Raw genomic sequence first — 19,567 nt, 5'->3', positions numbered from 1 at the left:
GTCCCTACAGTCACCGTCCCTACAGTCACCGTCCCTACAGTCACCGTCCCTACAGCCACCTTCCGTACAGTCACCATCCCTACAGTCACCGTCTCTACAGTCACCATCCCTACAGTCACCATCTCTACAGTCAAGCATGGAGGTGGAAACGATTCTTTGGGGCTGTTTCTTTGCTAAAGGTACAGGCCAACTTTTCTGCATTGAGGAGCCGATGGATGGGGCCATGTATTGTAAAATCTTGGATGAGAACCTTCTTCCCTCAGCCAGAACACTGAAGATGGGTCATGGGTGGGTCTTCCAGCATGACAATGACCCAAAACATACCACCAAGGCAACATAGGAGTGGCTCAAGAAGAAGCATATTAAGGTCATGGAGTGGCCTAGTCAGTCTCCAGACCTTAATCCTATAGAAAATTTATGGAGGGAGCTGAAACTTTTAGTTGCCAAGCGACAGCCAAGAAACTTTAAGGATTTAGAGAAGATCTGTAAAGAAGAGTGAACCAAAATCCCTCCTGAGATGTTTGGAAACCTGGTCACCAACTACAAGAAATGTCTGACCTCTGTGTTTCCAACTACAAGAAACGTCTGACCTCTGTGTTTCCAACTACAAGAAACGTCTGACCTCTGTGCTTGTCAACAAGGGTTTCTCCACCACTAAGTCATGTTTTGCTTGGGGATCAAATACTTATTTTACTCACTGAACTGCAACTCTATAACAAAAATAATTAGGGGAATGGAGGGCATCAGCTATGAGGAAAGACGACAAGCACTGAACCTATTCTCTCTGGAGAAGAGACGATTGAGGGGGGATATGATATCAATGTACAAATGTACTGGTGACCCTAGCATAAGGAACAAACTATTCAGAGAAAGGGAATACAATAAGACACGTGGCCACTCACAAAAACTAGAGGAAAGGCGGTTTAACCTTAAACGGCATAAAGACTTCTTTACTGTCAGAGCGGTAAGGATGTGGAATTCTCTTCCACAAGCAGTCGTATCAGCAGGGAGCATCGATAGTTTCAAAAAACTATTAGATGGACACCTTAAAAACCACAACATACAGGGGTATACAATGTACAACATACAGGGGGTATACAATGTACAACATACAGGGGGTATACAATGTACAACATACAGGGGGTATACAATGTACAACATACAGGGGGTATACAATGTACAACATACAGGGGGTATACAATGTACAACATACAGGGGGTATACAATGTACAACATACAGGGGGTATACAATGTACAACATACAGGGGTATACAATGTACAACATACAGGGGGTATACAATGTACAACATACAGGGGGTATACAATGTACAACATACAGGGGGTATACAATGTACAACATACAGGGGGTATACAATGTACAACATACAGGGGGTATACAATGTACAACATATAGGGGGTATACAATGTACAACAATACAGGGGGTATACAATGTACAACATACAGGGGGTATACAATGTACAACATACAGGGGGGTATACAATGTACGGTTAACAGCAAACACACATCATAGGATGAACTGGATGGACTGTCTTTTTTCAACCTCACTATGTAACTATGTAATTTGTATCATGTGTTTTTCTGGATTTTGGTTGATATTCTGTCGCTCATATAAAATAAACTTATGATAAAAATTATACACCCCCATTTCTTTGTAAGTGGGCAAACTTACAAAATCATTATTTTCCCCGCTGTACACTAAAGGAATGAGAGCTGACAGACCTTTCTCCAGGTGGTGCCTTCATGATGGATGGTCCTCAAATATCTTTTCCTGCCTCAGTACTTCATTCTTATTGTTGGTGGTAGTACTTCTCATGATGCTCCTTCACTTGGTTTTTGTCTGTCTCCTCCCTAGGGATGGATGAACGAGATCCAGAATTATGACCCAGAGACCTATCACGCTACCCTTACATCTTCTGTGTTTGTTCGTTTGGAAGGCTCCACGTTGCGTATCTCCAAACCCAACAAAAACATCTCACGGAGAGCCAGCTACAACGAGTCCAAACCCGAAGAGGTCTTTGTAAGCCAGAAGATCTACGACTTGGTAGACTGCAAGGTGAGTCCACTGTTTGTACAGGCAGAACCAAGACCAGATGCTGAGATATGACTCGGTGAGCAGTTCTTTCTGTCTACTGACCTCAGGCATCCTGGTATTGGTCCATCAATCCAAATATATTGGCACAGTGACTGCAATATACAATCTCTTTGTGATAGAGTCCAAGACCCAACTACTGTCTTTTCCTGCCTAGTACCATAATGAACATTGATATCCAGTGAGAGGAGTTCCTGTCTTCTCTTGCCTGGTAACATAGTGTACATCGATGTCCAGTGAGCAGAGGTCCTGTCTTCTCCTGCCTGGTACCATAGTGTATATGAATGACCAGTGAGGGGAGGTCCTGTCTTCTCCTGCCTGGTACCATAGTGTATATGAATGACCAGTGAGGGGAGGTCCTGTCTTCTCCTGCCTGGTACCATAGTGTATATGAATGACCAGTGAGGGGAGGTCCTGTCTTCTCCTGCCTGGTACCATAGTGTATATGAATGACCAGTGAGGGGAGGTCCTGTCTTCTCCTGCCTGGTACCATAGTGTACATCATTGTCCATTTAATGGAGTTCCTGTCTTCTACTGGCTGGTACCATAGTAAAGATTGATGTCCAGTGAGAGGAGGTACTGTCTTCCCCTGCCTGGTACCATAGTGTACATTAATGTCCAGCCAGCGGAGGTACTGTCTTCTCTTGCCTGGTACCATAGCGTATGTGCAGTGAGTGAAGGACGTACAGATGGTCACTGTGAAGGAAGACTGTGTCGAAGGATGTACAGATGGTCACTGTGAAGGAAGACGGTGTCGGAGGATGTACAGATGGTCACTGTGAAGGAAGACGGTGTCGGAGGATGTACAGATGGTCACTGTGAAGGAAGACGGTGTCGGAGGATGTACAGATGGTCACTCTGAAGGAAGACGGTGTCGGAGGATGTACAGATGGTCACTGTGAAGGAAGACGGTGTCGGAGGATGTACAGATGGTCACTGTGAAGGAAGACGATGTCGGAGGATGTACAGATGGTCACTGTGAAGGAAGACGGTGTCGGAGGATGTACAGATGGTCACTCTGAAGGAAGACGGTGTCGGAGGATGTACAGATGGTCACTGTGAAGGAAGACGGTGTCGGAGGATGTACAGATGGTCACTGTGAAGGAAGATGGTGTCGGAGGATGTACAGATGGTCACTGTGAAGGAAGACGGTGTCGGAGGATGTACAGATGGTCACTGTGAAGGAAGACGGTGTCGGAGGATGTACAGATGGTCACTGTGAAGGAAGACTGTGTCGGAGGATGTACAGATGGTCACTGTGAAGGAAGACGGTGTCGGAGGATGTACAGAAGGTCACTGTGAAGGAAGACGGTGTCGGAGGATGTACAGATGGTCACTGTGAAGGAAGACGGTGTCGGAGGATGTACAGATGGTCACTGTGAAGGAAGACGGTGTCGGAGGGCGTACAGATGGTCACTCTGAAGGAAGATGGTGTTGGTTAGGAAGTCATTAGTGTAAAGGCAGTTCCAAGTCCAATCAACAGACTTGAGGGAGTGGAGAAAACCCTTAGTACCCCCCATTATATATGTAAGTTAGAAGGGCGGTGTGGCTCTAACTTTATGCCATACTTGTACATATGCTGTGGAAAGGCCTGACCCCCCCTGAAGATTTCAGAATAATACATTCATAGTATGCTGGTGACATTCAGACCTCCATTTGTATTTTGGGTAGGTGAGTCTGGAGCCCAGGAGCCTGGCACGTAAGCGGATGTGGAACAAGAAGTACCCCATCTGTCTGGAACTCGCCCACCAGGAAGATTTCATGTCCAAAGCTCAGGTAGAAAAGAACAGCAGTGAGGAGAAAGGAGACGGTTCCTTACAAGATGGCGGAAAGCTGCTTTGCAATAAGGAAGAAGTTTTGTACCTGTTTGGTAGGACTGGCCGAGAAAAGGAAGAATGGTTCCAAAAGTTTCTTCTCGCCTCCAAAATGAAAACCGAACCAAAAAAAGGTGGTGGGACTCCGGTCATAAAATCAGGTAATATATTCTGTCTGATGTATTTCTCCTAAATATTATACACCCCTCCCCCTCCCCAATGTTGTCAGCCCTTGTTTTGTCTCCTTAGGTCTCCTGCTAACACACAGCCGGAGTAGCAGTAAGAGTAGTATGGATGAGGTGATGTCCCAGCCACGGAGTAAGGAGCTTCCAGGGAGCGTGAAGCAGAAAATGCCTCTGGATTACAATGTTTACATGGCACAATGTATTCCACAAGAGGAGAAGAGCCCTGAGGAAAGCCCGGTACCAAGCGTTAACAGCAGCCCTACTGCTGCCAAGAAGGTGAGATGGGCTCTGCAGACAAGCTGAGGGGGTCTATACTCTGCAGAGGATGGGGATTTCAGTGCAGGGCTGATCCTTGCAGTATGGGTCCCCACTACAGAGGATGGGGATTTGGGTGCAGGGCTGATCCTTGCAGTATGGGTCCCCACTGTAGAGGATGGGGGATTTGGTTGCAGGGCTAATCCTTGCAGTATACGTTCCCACTGCAGAGGATGGGGATTTTGGTGCAGGACTGATCCTTGCAGTATGGGTCCCCACTGCAGAGGATGGGGATTTGGGTGCAGGGCTGATCCTTGCAGTATGGGTCCCCACTGTAGAGGATGGGGGATTTGGTTGCAGGGCTAATCCTTGCAGTATACGTTCCCACTACAGAGGATGGGGATTTGGGTGCAGGGCTGATCCTTGCAGTATATGTTCCCACTACAGAGGATGGGGAATTAGGTGCAGGGCTGATCCTTGCAGTATACGTTCCCACTGCAGAGGATGGGGATTGTGGTGCAGGGCTGATCCTTGCAGTATGGGTTCCCACTGCGCATGATGGGGATTTGGGTGCAGGGCTGATCCTTGCAGTATACGTTCCCACTGCAGAGGATGGGGATTGTGGTGCAGGGCTGATCCTTGCAGTAAACGTTCCCACTGCAGAGGAAGGGGGTTTCGGTGCAGGGCTGATCCTTGCAGTATGCGTTCCCACTACAGAGGATGGGGAATTGCATTATGGGTTCCCACTGCAGAGGAAGGGGATTTCGGTGCAGGGCTGATCCTTGCAGTATGCGTTCCCACTGCAGAAGATGGGGAATTGGGTGTAGGGCTGATCCTTGCAGTATACGTTCCCACTGCAGAGGATGGGGAATTGGGTGCAGGGCTGATCCTTGCAGTATGCATTCCCGCTGCAGAGGATGGGGAATTGCAGTATGGGTTCCCACTGCAGAGGATGGGGAATTGCAGTATGGGTTCCCACTGCAGAGGATGGGGAATTGCAGTATGGGTTCCCATTGCAGAGGATGGGGATTGTGGTGCAGGGCTGATCCTTGCAGTATGGGTTCCCACTGCAGAGGATGGGGAATTGCAGTATGGGTTCCCATTGCAGAGGATGGGGATTGTGGTGCAGGGCTGATCCTTGCAGTATGCGTTCCTATCTGTATCCAGTGATAGCAGCCATGTCTGGTCAGGTGAGGAATTGATTGTGACCTATGCTGTGATTTGTGTCTGTTCACAGACTGGCATAGTGATGGAGGACGGAGAACCACAGGCCTGGGTGAATGCTCTGCTTGGACGCGTCTTCTGGGACTTTCTAGGAGAAAAGTATTGGTCAGACTTTGTATCTAAGAAGATTCAGATGAAGCTGAGTAAGATAAAGGTGGGTATAAGACATACATACAAAGAGAATCAAGATGACCCATAAGGCTTTGGGGCTACGTGGAGCCCAACATACAGGTCCTTGTCTTCTATGTCAAGATGTGTTCTGCTGTCAGGCCTGGTCCTTTAGGACCCCTGTGGGGGTATCCCATAGTGAAGTGAGAAGCCAGGATGAAGTATATCCTCCTTTTTATTCTTGCCTGCAGAGCTTCAGCAGTGATTTACAGGGTGGAAGGCCTTAATTCACGCCCAGGGTAGCATATCATCACATAAAATCTGCGTTGGGCTGTGTGGGTGCTGGCATCCCCCCTTTCTGATGGTTGTAACTTGAAGCATTGGTTACATTTTAAAGTTGCAGCCATTTCTATTTCGTTCGTTGGCGGACACCGATCCTAAACTTCATAATCATTGGGTTATACTGCCCCCTACAGGAGTAGGACACTAGGCAGAAAAAAAGTCTGGCTACACCTATGGGTGGTCCCAGGGGGAATACTCCCTCTCCCTGCTATAGGTACTCAGTTTTTTCTGCCTAGTCAGGAGTAAGGACCTACTTCCTTGCTGGGATCTCTGGTCCTGGAATTTTTTTTCTTTTTAGATTTTTCTTTTTCTCCTCTTCTTTTTTTTCCTGTGAGATTTACAATCAAATGCCGGACTGGGCGACAGGCTGGATAATCTAGATCCAGTCGTCACCCCTGTCTGGCCAGCGAGCCCGCACAGACCTCAGCTCCGCACTAGGTCGGCCGCGACATTGCCCCAATGGAGGTGGGCTGGCCTGTGAGTTAAACGACTCGCGAGGTTGCATACGACGGGTCTCGGCCCGAGTCGCAGCGTTCCTCCTGGCTGACAGCCCCCTATTTCAATGGCAAGGGTTCTGTCTGGAGCCGTGCCTGTCTGGTTTCTGGTATGGTGAGTAGCTGTTCCCCCCCCCCTCTCCCCCTGGAGGGTTTTGGGGTAGACGTTGGCCCCTCCATATGTCTTTTGAACCTATTAGAGACAGTCCCATTTCTGACCATGTTGCTATCACTCCCGGACAGAGGGTCGCTGAGCAAGCTTTTCCTGTAAAGAGCCCTTCTTGTTTAAGGACATGGTTTTGTTGAGGCCTAAAGCCTCCCTCCAACCGAAGGTGCACTCTTCCTTTATCAAAAAAACGAGGAGATTTCCAGTCACAACTTACCAACCGGCCAGCGACCAACCGAATTGACCTGTCTAACAGTATGCGTTAAAAACAGGGGTTTGGTAGCACACATTTGCAAATACATGCGTAATCTGCAGGCCCCAACAAGGCACCCTGTGATCTGCAGTCCCTAACTCTACAATTTAAAGAGTCTCTACAATGAGAGCACATGCATTTAATGGGATAGATGGAGGACAGGTGACTAGAGGGAGCCCACCCTTCCTTAAAGGCACAGGGTCACACTGAACACCCAGCACATCGCACAATGGCGGCAAAGGTGTCAGTGCGTTGCCTGGCTCAATATAGATATCAATAATGCAAAAAGTGGTCACCGCCTCCACCTATAACTGCAGCTTAGGCATGTATTTGCAAATGTGTGCAACCAAACCCCTGTTTTTAACGCATACTGTTAGATCGGTAAATTCGGTTGGTCGCTGACTGGTTGGTAAGTTGTGACTGGAAATCTCTTCTTTTTTTTGATCTGCGTCTGTCCAGTGCTCCTTAACACTAAGACCAGTTATAGGTGGAGGCGGTGACCACTTTTTGCACTCTTCCTTTAACCTGGGATATTGTCCTTCCTCCCCTATGTCCTGCTCTGAAACTTTTCAGCATCTGGCCTCTGTTTCTTAGATTGGTGAGGATTCCACCAAAGCTTCTGTTCAAATGTTTACATTTTACCAGGTGGATGCTCAGGCCTCCTCTAATGTCGTCAATTTTGGGCTTAAAGTGCTACAAGTGTCATTGTGAGTCTGGTGAGCCTTTTTGACCTGTTTGGTGTTTGGCTTTGTTGCCCATCCTTCATTTGGACAGATCTAGTGTGCCGTACTCTATAACTTGGACACGTCTAGTGTGCCGTACTCTACAACTTGGACACGTCTAGTGTGCCGTACTCTACAACTTGGACACGTCTAGTGTGCCGTACTCTACAACTTGGACACGTCTAGTGTGCCATACTCTACAACTTGGCCATGTCTAGTGTGCCATACTCTACAACTTGGCCACGTCTAGTGTGCCGTACTCTACAACTTGGCTACGTCTAGTGTCCCGTACTCTACAACTTGGATATGTCCCGTACTCTAAAACTTGGACACGTCTAGTGTGCCGTACTCTATAACTTGGACACGTCTAGTGTGCCGTACTCTACAACTTGGACACGTCTAGTGTCCCGTACTCTACAACTTGGACACGTCTAGTGTCCCGTACTCTACAACTTGGACACATCTAGTGTGCCATACTCTACAACTTGGCCACGTCTAGTGTGCCGTACTCTACAACTTGGCCACGTCTAGTGTGCCATACTCTACAACTTGGACACGTCTAGTGTCCCGTACTCTACAACTTGGACACGTCTAGTGTCCCGTACTCTACAACTTGGATATGTCCCGTACTCTAAAACTTGGACACGTCTAGTGTGCCGTACTCTATAACTTGGACACGTCTAGTGTGCCGTACTCTACAACTTGGACACGTCTAGTGTCCCGTACTCTACAACTTGGACACGTCTAGTGTCCCGTACTCTACAACTTGGACACATCTAGTGTGCCATACTCTACAACTTGGCCACGTCTAGTGTGCCGTACTCTACAACTTGGCTACGTCTAGTGTCCCGTACTCTACAACTTGGATATGTCCCGTACTCTAAAACTTGGACACGTCTAGTGTCCCGTACTCTAAAACTTGGACACGTCTAGTGTCCCGTACTCTACAACTTGGACACGTCTAGTGTCCCGTACTCTACAACTTGGACACGTCTAGTGTCCCGTACTCTACAACTTGGACACGTCTAGTGTCCCGTACTCTACAACTTGGACACGTCTAGTGTCCCGTACTCTACAACTTGGACACGTCTAGTGTCCCGTACTCTACAACTTGGACACGTCTAGTGTCCCGTACTCTACAACTTGGACACGTCTAGTGTCCCGTACTCTACAACTTGGACACGTCTAGTGTCCCGTACTCTACAACTTGGACACGTCTAGTGTCCCGTACTCTACAACTTGGACACGTCTAGTGTCCCGTACTCTACAACTTGGACACGTCTAGTGTCCCGTACTCTACAACTTGGACACGTCTAGTGTCCCGTACTCTACAACTTGGACACGTCTAGTGTCCCGTACTCTACAACTTGGATACGTCTAGTGTCCCGTAGTCTAAAACTTGGATACGTCTAGTGTCCCGTAGTCTACAACTTGGACACGTCTAGTGTCCCGTAGTCTACAACTTGGATACGTCTAGTGTCCCGTAGTCTACAACTTGGATACGTCTAGTGTCCCGTAGTCTACAACTTGGACACGTCTAGTGTCCCGTAGTCTACAACTTGGATACGTCTAGTGTCCCGTACTCTACAACTTGGACACGTCTAGTGTCCCGTACTCTACAACTTGGACACGTCTAGTGTCTCGTACTCTACAACTTGGATATGTCTAGTGTCCCGTACTCTACAACTTGGATATGTCTAGTGTCCCGTACTCTACAACTTGGATACGTCTAGTGTCCCGTACTCTACAACTTGGACACGTCTAGTGTCCCGTACTCTACAACTTGGATACGTCTAGTGTCCCGTACTCTACAACTTGGACACGTCTAGTGTCCCGTACTCTACAACGTTTTAGGTTATTTAGGTAAGTGTATGTCACTTCATGTATTAATGAGAAGTGCTGGGCTTGTGTATAGAAGGTGGCATTCAGAGGAAGCTCCTGGTTGTCTGAGCTCAGGTTGTGGCTCTGCACATACTATAGGGAAACATTTGAAGCCACATTCATGCTATTATGCTAAACGCTGACCATATTCATATCCTCCTGTATCTCTGCAGCTGCCGTACTTCATGAATGAGTTGACGCTGACAGAATTGGATATGGGGTTCTCTCTGCCGAAAATCCTTCATGCCTACAAACCCACCATTGACCACCGAGGTAAGATTGGGACAATGTCGTGCTATAAGTGGCGTCTATGTGCTAGGTCTGGGAGCGTGGAGTAATAGCCAGTTACTAGCATGTGGTGATAAACGACTTCATTGGCCAGGTAATCCATTCATGATTGTCCAATGTCTCTCCCACAGGTCTGTGGACTGACCTGGAGATCTCCTTTAATGGGTCATTTCTAATGACCTTGGAGACAAAGATGAACCTGACCAGACTGGGGAAAGAGCCTTTTGTGGAGGCCATAAAAGTCAGTGATACTGGAAAAGAGGGGTAAGTTATACTCTATCCTTGCTTTACTGTTGCTGCAGGGGATGCTGGGAAGGCAGGAGGTCACTGGCTGTAACATAAGATTCTAGATGGAGTAGATCATTCGCAGTGGAAGTAAAGGTGCTAGGCAATGTATGCTGGGGGTTATACTGGCCGGAGCTGAGGATGATGGGTATGTAATGGCAGAACATTCAGGTTACAGCTGATGATATTATTGGGAGCAGAAGATGCCAACTCTCTCCGGCCACTTTATTAGGTACACCTGTTCAGTTGCTTGGTGACACAAATTGCTAATCGACCAATCACATGGCAGCAACTCAATGCATTTAGGCATCTAGATGTGGTGAAGACGACTTGCTGAAGTTCAAAACCAGCATCAGAATGGGGAAGAATGGGGATGAAGGGGCTTTGAAGGTGGCATGATTGTTGGTGGCAGACGGCCGGTCTGAGGATTTCTGGGATCTCTCGAGATTACAGAGAATGATGGGGAAAAAGAGAAAATATCCAGCGAGCGGCAGTTGTGTGGAGGAAAATGCCTTGTTAAGGTCAGAGGAGAATGGGCAGACTGGTTCCAGATGATAGAAAGGCAACAGTAACTCAAATAACCACTCGTAACACCCAAAGTATGCAGGATACCATCTCTGAATGCACAATACATCCAACCTTGAAGCAGATGGGATACAGCAGCAGAAGACCACACCGGGTGCTTCTGAAACTGAGACTACAATTGGCACAGATCACCAAAATTGGACAATAGAAGACTGGAAAAACTTTGCCTGGTCTGATGAGTCTGGATTTCAGATGGGGGGGGGGGGGTCAGAATTTGGCGCATGGATCCATCCTGCCTTGTATCACCGGTTCAGGCTGGTGGTGGTGTAATGGTGTGGAGGAGGGGGGGTAATAGTTCAGGCTGGTGGTAGTGGTGTAATGGTGAGGGGAGGGGGTAATGGTTCAGGCTGGTGGTGGTGGTGTAATGGTGTGGAGGAGGGGGGGTAATAGTTCAGGCTGGTGGTGGTGGTGTAATGGTGTGGAGGAGGGGGGGTAATAGTTCAGGCTGGTGGTAGTGGTGTAATGGTGAGGGGAGGGGGTAATGGTTCAGGCTGGTGGTGGTGGTGTAATGGTGTGGAGGAGGGGGGGGGTAATAGTTCAGGCTGGTGGTGGTGGTGTAATGGTGTGGGTGAGGGGAGGGGGTAATGGTTCAGGCTGGTGGTGGTGGTGTAATGGTGTGGGTGAGGGGAGGGGGTAATGGTTCAGGCTGGTGGTGGTGGTGTAATGGTGTGGAGGAGGGGGGGTAATAGTTCAGGCTGGTGGTGGTGGTGTAATGGTGTGGGTGAGGGGAGGGGGTAATGGTTCAGGCTGGTGGTGGTGGTGTAATGGTGTGGAGGAGGGGGTAATAGTTTAGGGTGGTGGTGTAATGGTGTGGGGGAGGAGGGGTAACGGTTCAGGCTGGTGGTGCTGGTGTAATGGGGTGGGTGTGGGGGAGGGGGGGTGTAATGGTGAGGGGGGTCTTGGCACACTTTGGACCCCTTTTAGAGGTATAAACCCCACCCCCTCCCTGAGTATTGTTGCTGACCATGTCCATCCCTTTATGACTACAGTGTCCCCATCTTCTGATGGCTCCTCCCAGCAGGATAATGCACCATGTCACAAAGCTCCAATCATCTCACCACTGGTTTCTTCACCATGACAATGAGGTCACTGTCCTCCAATGGCCTCCACACTCACCACATCTCATCCAATAGAGCACCTTTGGGATGTGGTGGAACGGGAGATCATGGATGTGCAGCCGACAAATCTGCAGCAACTGTGTGATGTTATCATGTCACTATGGAGGGAAATCTCTGAGGAAAGTTTCCCGCACCTTGTTGTATCTATGCCACCAAGAATGAAGGCAAAAGTGGGTCCAACCCGCTACTAGCAAGGTGTACCTAACAAAGTGGCCGATGAGTGTATGGGGGGGGGGGGGGGGTAGAAGACGCCACAGCAGAGGATATCTGGGGGGGGCGGTGGTGGAGGATATTGCGGGGAGGTGGAGGATATCTGGGGGGGGGGGTGGTGGAGGATATTGCGGGGAGGTGGAGGATATCTGGGGGGGGGGGTGGTGGAGGATATTGCAGGGGGTTAGAGAATACTGCCAGGGGTGTAGCGTATTGGGGGGTGGGGTGAAGGATATTGCGGGGGGGGGTAGAGGATACTGTACAGTGCAGGTCACTGATAGGCTGAGGGGCTCAGTGACTATGGAGGAGGCCATGCTTTGTGTGATTTCTATATAACGTTTCTGTACATTTCTCCTCTCTGCTCTCCTCCTGTGTGGATCTGGGAATGGTGAGTGGACGATGTGTGATCCTTGTATTGCTGTAGGACGGTGATGTCAGTATTGTGGGTGGCGGAGGGTCCGGTAAATGGGGATCTATAAATAGATTCCTCACTTCCTGTGTATGAATGAAACATAATAATGTACGTAATAAAATATTTATCATCATCTCCTGGGTGTGTCCCTCATCCTGCCTCTCATAGAGTCTCCTTCATGTCTCTCCACCCTCACATTTTCCCATCCACTGCCATTGTGTGATTATTTCCATATACAGTTGTGTTCAAAATTATTCAACCCCCACTGAAATTGATTGTTTTGGCCAGTTTGACATTGATTTTGATCATTCAGTCATCCCGCTTACAATGAAATCAAAGAGGCCGGTGTAGGTCAGACAAATATAACATTTATAATGAAATAACCACAAATGTCTTTTCTGTGCTCACATCATTATCAGTTTTATTCAACCCCCAAGTGATATTCAATCTTAGTACTTAGTACAACATCCTTTTACAGTTATAACAGCTTTTAAACGTGAAGCATAGCTTGACACAAGTGTCTTGCAACGATCTACGGGTATCTTCGCCCATTCGTCATGGGCAAAAGCCTCCAGTTCAGTCACATTCTTAGGCTTGTGCACTGCAACTGCTTTCTTTAAGTCCCTCCAGAGGTTCTCAATCAGATTTAAGTCTGGTGACTGTGATGGCCACTCCAAAATTTAATCTGCAACCATGCTCTATTGGACTTGGAGGTATGCTTGGGATCATTGTCCTGTTGAAAGGTCCAACGTCTCCCAAGCCTCAGGTTTATGACGGACTGCATCACATTGTCATCCAATATCTCCTGGTACTGAAGAGAATTCATGGTACCTTGCACACGCTGAAGCTTCCCTGTACCTGCGGAAGCAAAACGGCCCCAAAGCATGATTGACCCCCCGCCATGCTTCACAGTAGGCAAGGTGTTCTTTTCTTCATAGGCCTCCTCCAAACATAGCGTTGATCCATGGGCCCAAACAGTTCTAATTTTGTTTCATCAGTCCACAGAACACTATCCCAAAACTTCTGTGGTTTGTCCACATGACTTTTGGCATACTGCAGTCGACTCTTCTTATTCTTTGGAGACAGCAAGGGGGTGCGCCTGGCAGTTCTGGCATGGAGGCCTTCATTACGCAGTGTGCACCGTATTGTCTGAGCAGAAACTTCAGTACCCACATCTGACAAATCTTTTCTCAGTTCCTCAGCAGTCACACGGGGACTTTTCTCCACTCTACACTTCAGGTAGCGCACAGCAGTCGAAGTCAGCATCTTCTTTCTGCCACGACCAGGTAGCGTTTCAACAGTGCCCTTTGCCTTGAATTTGCGAATGATGCTTCCTATGGTGTCTCTTGGTATGTTCAACATCTTTGCAATCTTCTTATAGCCATTGCCCTTCCTGTGAAGAGTAATCACCTCTTCTCTTGTCTTCCTGGACCATTCTCTTGACTTCACCATGTTTGTAACCACACCAGTAAATGTCTAGAAGGAGCTGAGTATCACAGTCATTTTAAAGCTGCCTAATTGGTGCTTATTAGGCTTTATTGCTGCTCCCTGACATCCACAATCCCTGATTGAAAACACCTCAATGAACCTCTGTTCTTCAGAGTGGTAGTCTTTAAGGGGTTGAATAATTGTGTCAATGAAGAATTCACAAAAGAAACATTTACTACTGTATTACAAAACCAATTGATGTCATTTTAGTTGCATATGGTTCTTTAAAAAGTCCTTGTAGGATTTCATTCTGAATACAATTACAAATGTACACTAAATTCCCTAAAACCCTTTACAGCATTGGGGGGTTGAATAATTTTGAATACAACTGTAGATTGCTGGATTGAAGGAGGACAGTGGCCCTCTTCCCCCTCCTCCCCCCTCTTCCCCCTCCTCCCCCCTCTTCCCCCTCCTCCCCCCCTCTTCCCCCTCCTCCCCCCTCTTCCCCCTCTTCCCGCTCCTCCCCCTCTTCTCCCTCTTCCATGGCCCTCAGCTTAGAAGCTGAAACTGAGTGAGACATTATTGTTCCATAGATCATCATGTGCCGTTATCTGCTAATATTTTACAAGCTTTACTAACCAAACACCATGCCCCTTCTATCGTACCGTACCTCACCTCATGTATCCTGAGGACATCATGGTGCCCCTTCTATCATACTGTACCTCATATATCCTGAGGACATCATGGTGCCTCTTCTATAGTACCATACCTCATGTTTCCTGAGGACATCATGGTGCCCCTTCTGTCGTACCATACCTCATGTTTCCTGAGGACATCGTGGTGCCCCTTCTATCATACCATACCTCATGTATCCTGAGGACATCATGGTGCCCCTTCTATCATACCGTACCTCACATATCCTGAGGACATTGTTGTGCCCCTTCTACTATTATACCATACCTCATGTATCCTGAGGACATCATGGTGCCCCTTCTATTATACCATACCTCATGTATCTTGAGGACATCATGGTGCCCCTTCTATCATACCGTACCCCATGTATCCTGAGGACATCATGGTGCCCCTTCTATCATACCGTACCCCATGTATTCTGAGGACATCATGGTGCCCCTTCTATCATACCGTACCCCATGTATCCTGAGGACATCATGGTGCCCCTTCTATTATACCATACCCCATGTATCCTGAGGACATCATGGTGCCCCTTCTATCATACCATACCCCATGTATCCTGAGGACATCATGGTGCATCTTCTTTCGTACTGTACCTCATGTATCCTGAGGACATCGTGGTGTCTCTTCTATTGTACCATTCCTCATATATCCTGAGGACATCGTGGTGTCTCTTCTATTGTACCGTACCTCATATATCCTGAGGACAATGTGGTGTCCTTCTGTTGTAGACCTATCGTATTGTGTGTACCTCATGTATCCTGGAGATGCTCTGTGAGCCAGCCGGGGGGGGGGGATGTGTGAGAAGATCCAATGTGACCCGGGGGGGGGGGGGAGATGCTCTCTGTGAGCCAGGGGTGTAGGGTGGGGGGAGGTGCCCTCTGTGAGCCGGCGGGGCGGTGATGCTCTTTTGCTGAATCTGTAATAATCCAGGCAGTGATGGAGCAGTGCTGTAGAAACAGGTGAATGCTCTTCTCTTCTTAGAAGTCCTGTTGCTTTTGGGTTGCCACCATTGACAGGATCACTAATGTATTGTGGTCTTTATTGTCTGTAAATACTGCCACCTTCCGGCTGCTTCTATAGCCGATCTCTTGGAAGGAGCAGAAGAAAGCCATTGGAGGTGGCATTAGGTTGAATAATAAAATCTTTCATCAGTTAAATGTTCATTTCATTCATCCATTTGGTATATTAATGTTTGTGAGTCTTCTCTCCGCCAGGGCCAGGCCAAGGGCGTACTACCTGGCAGACAGCGATGAGGAGTCGTCCAGTGCTGGTTCTTCGGATGAAGAGGATGGCCCCGAATTATCAGGAGACAAACAGCAGCCTGGAGCAGAAGGGTGAGACCCTGCCCGTCTATCACTTCCCACATCTCTGCCCTGTTCAGCTCACAGCCTCCCCATCTGACGGTGTAATACTTTGTATCTTCTGCCAGGCATGGGGGACCCCGCACCAGTAAAATCATGAGGTTTGTAGATAAGATCACCAAGTCCAAATATTTCCAGAAAGCCACAGAGACCGAGTTCATCAAGAAGAAGATAGAAGAGGTGTCCAATACTCCACTGCTGCTCACTGTGGAGGTCCAGGAGTTCCGAGGGAGACTGGCCATTAACATTCCACCAGCACCCACTGACCGCATATGGTAAGTGCCTCTAGAGACACACTGTCAGCTTTATCATTGTGGAGGTCATGTGATACTTTGTGGTTAGTCCCGGGATCCTGATACCGCTATGGTGTTCTCTGCTGTGAGTCTGTAGGTTCTCCTAAATGGAATCCTCCAGAAAGCATCTCCCCTTTATGAAATCGAATCCAAAGATCTGAAGGTGAGCTGTGTGACAAGGCAGGGGGTGGAAATTCATCCAACGTATAACCCGCCCCCATCTAGAAGATTCTTCTGTGACTGAGAACCGATGTGCCCCATGCAGATAGCAGTGACACAAAAGACGCTGCGGCTCTGGGTTCACACAATGCTGGACTCTGTTATTATGGGTTACTGGGTGACCTCTTTGCTGGAAACCTTCATGATTTGTCCCATCTTTTGTCTCCGCACAGGTATGGGTTCAGGAAGCCACCACACCTGGAACTGAAAGCTCGACCCAAACTTGGGGAGCGAGAGGTGACATTGGGGCATGTGACCGAGTGGATTGAGAAGAAGCTGGAGCAGGAATTCCAGGTGAGATGGAGGTGATGGAACATACGGTGCCTTGCGAAAGTATTCGGCCCCCTTGAACTTTTCGACCTTTTGCCACATTTCAGGCTTCAAACATAAAGATATAAAACTGTAATTTTTTGTAAAGAATCAACCACAAGTGGGACACAATCATGAAGTGGATTGAAATTTATTGGATATTTCAAACTTTTTTAACAAATAAAAAACTGAAGAAAAGGGGCGTGCAAAATTATTCAGCCCCCTTAAGTTTAATACTTTGTAGCGCCACCTTTTTGCTGCGATTACAGCTGTAAGTCGCTTGGGGTCGTCTCTATCAGTTTTGCACATCGAGAGACTGAACTTTTTGCCCATTCCTCCTTGCAAAACAGCTCGAGCTCAGTGAGGTTGGATGGAGAGCGTTTGTGAACAGCAGTTTTCAGTTCTTTCCACAGATTCTCGATTGGATTCAGGTCTGGACTTTGGATTCAGGTCTGGACTTTGACTTGGCCATTCTAAGGCCCCTTTCACACATACGGTCCGTTCAGCTCATCAGTTCAGTCACGTCAAAATGTATCAGTTTTCCATCCGTTTTTCATCAGTTGTTATCCATTTTTCATCCGTTGTCATCCGTTTTTCGTCCTATCCGTTTTTCTGACGGATGAAAAATGGGGCATTCATCCGTTCAAAAAAACGGACATTGACGGAAGCGGATGAAAACTGATGTTAACTGATGATCATCCGTTGTCATCAGTTTTTACATAGAGATACATTGATGTCCATTTTTCATCCGTCAACGGATCAATGAAGAACGGACAAACGGACAGCATGTGTGAAAGGGGCCTAACACCTGGATATGTTTATTTGTGAACCATTGCATTGTAGATTTTGCTTTAGGTTTTGGAACATTGTCTTGTTGGAAGACAAATCTCCGTCCCAGTCTCAGGTCTTTTGCAGACTCCATCAGGTTTTCTTCCAGAATGGTCCTGTATTTGGCTCCATCAATCTTCCCATCAATTTTAACCATCTTCCCTGTCCCTGCTGAAGAAAAGCAGGCCCAAACCATGATGCTGCCACCACTATGTTTCACAGTGGGGATGGTGTGTTCAGGGTGATGAGCTGTGTTGCTTTTACACCAAACATAACGTTTTACATTGTTGCCAAAAAGTTTGATTTTGGTTTCATCTGAGCAGAGCCCCTTCTTCCACATGTTTGGTGTCTCCCAGGTGGCTTGTGGCAAACTTTAAATGACACTTTTTATGGATATCTTTAAGAAATGGCTTTCTTCTTACCACTCTTCCATAAAGGGCAGATTTGTGCAGTATACGACTGATTGTTGTCCTATGGACCGAGTCTCCCACCTCAGCTGTAGATCTCTGCAGTTCATCCAGAGTGATCATGGGCCTCTTGGCTGCATCTCTGATCAGTCTTCTCCTTGTATGAGCTGAAAGTTTAGAGGGACGGCCAGGTCTTCGTAGATTTGCAGTGGTCTGATACTCCTTCCATTTCAATATTATCGCTTGCACAGAGCTCCTTGGGATGTTTAAAGCTTGGGAAATCTTTTTGTATCCAAATCCGGCTTTAAACTTCTCCACAACAGTATCTCGGACCTGCCTGGTGTGTTCCTTGTTCTTCATGATGCTCTCTGCGCTTTAAACGGACCTCTGAGACTATCACAGTGCAGGTGCATTTATACGGAGACTTGATTACACACAGGTGGATTCTATTTATCATCATTGGTCATTTAGGTCAACATTGAATCATTCAGAGATCCTCACTGAACTTCTGGAGAGAGTTTGCTGCACTGAAAGTAAAGGGGCTGAATAATTTTGCACGCCCAATTTTTCAGTTTTTTTATTTGTTAACAAAGTTTGAAATATCCAATAAATTTCGTTCCACTTCATTGATTGTGTCCCACTTGTTGTTGACTCTTCACAAAAAATTAGTTTTATATCTTTGTTTGAAGCCTGAAAAGTTCAAGGGGGCTGGATACTTTCGCAAGGCACTGTACCTGTCTGCACAGGATATAGACAAGTTCTCCTTCACAGCTATTCACACTTCTAGAAATGTCCTCATTTGATGAACTGTGCTTTTACCTGACTGCTGTCTTTGGGGATCACAGTTTCCTTTTTCTTTTTTTTCTTTCTCTTCTATTGAGGGACACCGGAAGTAATTTTACCTTCATGTTATACTGCCATCTGCAGGGGGATTGGACACTGGGAAACAAAAAAAAAAAAACTTTAGGCCAGCCCAGGAAAACCCCTCCCGATCCCAGCATGCCTCAGTTTTCAGCTCGTGTCCTGGAAGGGGAACTTTTTCTTTTAGCTCTTCTGTGACTCTGGATTCTTCTCTACATCACTGCTCGAGCTTGTCTCTACTATGGCAGATATCCAGTCTGGCTCACGCTGGACCCAGCTGCACTGGACATTGTGGTGAAGTGACCTTCGGGCACTGGCTTCTTCTGCATAAGGAGCTTTTCTTACCTAGTTCTGGTAATAGGTTAGTCATGGAGCGCTCTCCGGGTCCAGGTTCACTGGCATTGGCTCAGCACTTGCCTCGTCTCTGAGACTCGCTCTGCTTCTGGCCTGGCAACTGTATCTACCTCGTTCCTTCGGATCACTGGAATCCTTAAACATGTCCTCCTCCTACTGATTTCTTACCACCAATCACTGGAATTCTTAAAAATGTCCACCTCCTACTGGTCTCTTACCTCCAAAGGGGTTAATACTGGGTGTTCTGGACATTTTATAAATGGGCAACTCCTATCCTCATATTGATTAGTGGTTCCAAATTAATCACTACTGCAGTAGGGAACAGACACACAGATACACTCAGCATCTTTCCAATCAC

The 19,567-nt window shown here is 47.4% G+C and overlaps 1 protein-coding gene across 3 annotated transcripts in view; it reads left to right on the top strand.

The window, feature by feature from the left end:
• TEX2 (testis expressed 2) overlaps positions 1–19,567 on the top strand; it is a 68,535-nt gene that overhangs the window by 46,340 nt on the left and 2,628 nt on the right. Inside the window, exons 3-11 of one of the 3 annotated variants that reach the window (XM_082271686.1) lie at positions 1,875–2,075; positions 3,783–4,086; positions 4,175–4,386; positions 5,603–5,743; positions 9,729–9,828; positions 9,975–10,107; positions 15,792–15,911; positions 16,007–16,213; positions 16,624–16,744. In XM_082271686.1, coding sequence (XP_082127812.1) covers positions 1,875–2,075; positions 3,783–4,086; positions 4,175–4,386; positions 5,603–5,743; positions 9,729–9,828; positions 9,975–10,107; positions 15,792–15,911; positions 16,007–16,213; positions 16,624–16,744 — 1,539 coding nt within the window. Of the gene's footprint in view, positions 1–1,874; positions 2,076–3,782; positions 4,087–4,174; positions 4,387–5,602; positions 5,744–9,728; positions 9,829–9,974; positions 10,108–15,791; positions 15,933–16,006; positions 16,214–16,623; positions 16,745–19,567 lie in introns of those variants that run through there. The other 2 variants (XM_082271684.1, XM_082271685.1) reach the window with 2 other exon arrangements.

This window comes from Pelophylax lessonae (genome assembly GCF_965119305.1).
Source record: "Pelophylax lessonae genome assembly, chromosome: 11".
In the NCBI taxonomy this organism is placed as follows: Eukaryota; Metazoa; Chordata; class Amphibia; order Anura; family Ranidae; genus Pelophylax; species Pelophylax lessonae.
This window is presented reverse-complemented; position numbering and strand designations above follow the sequence as displayed.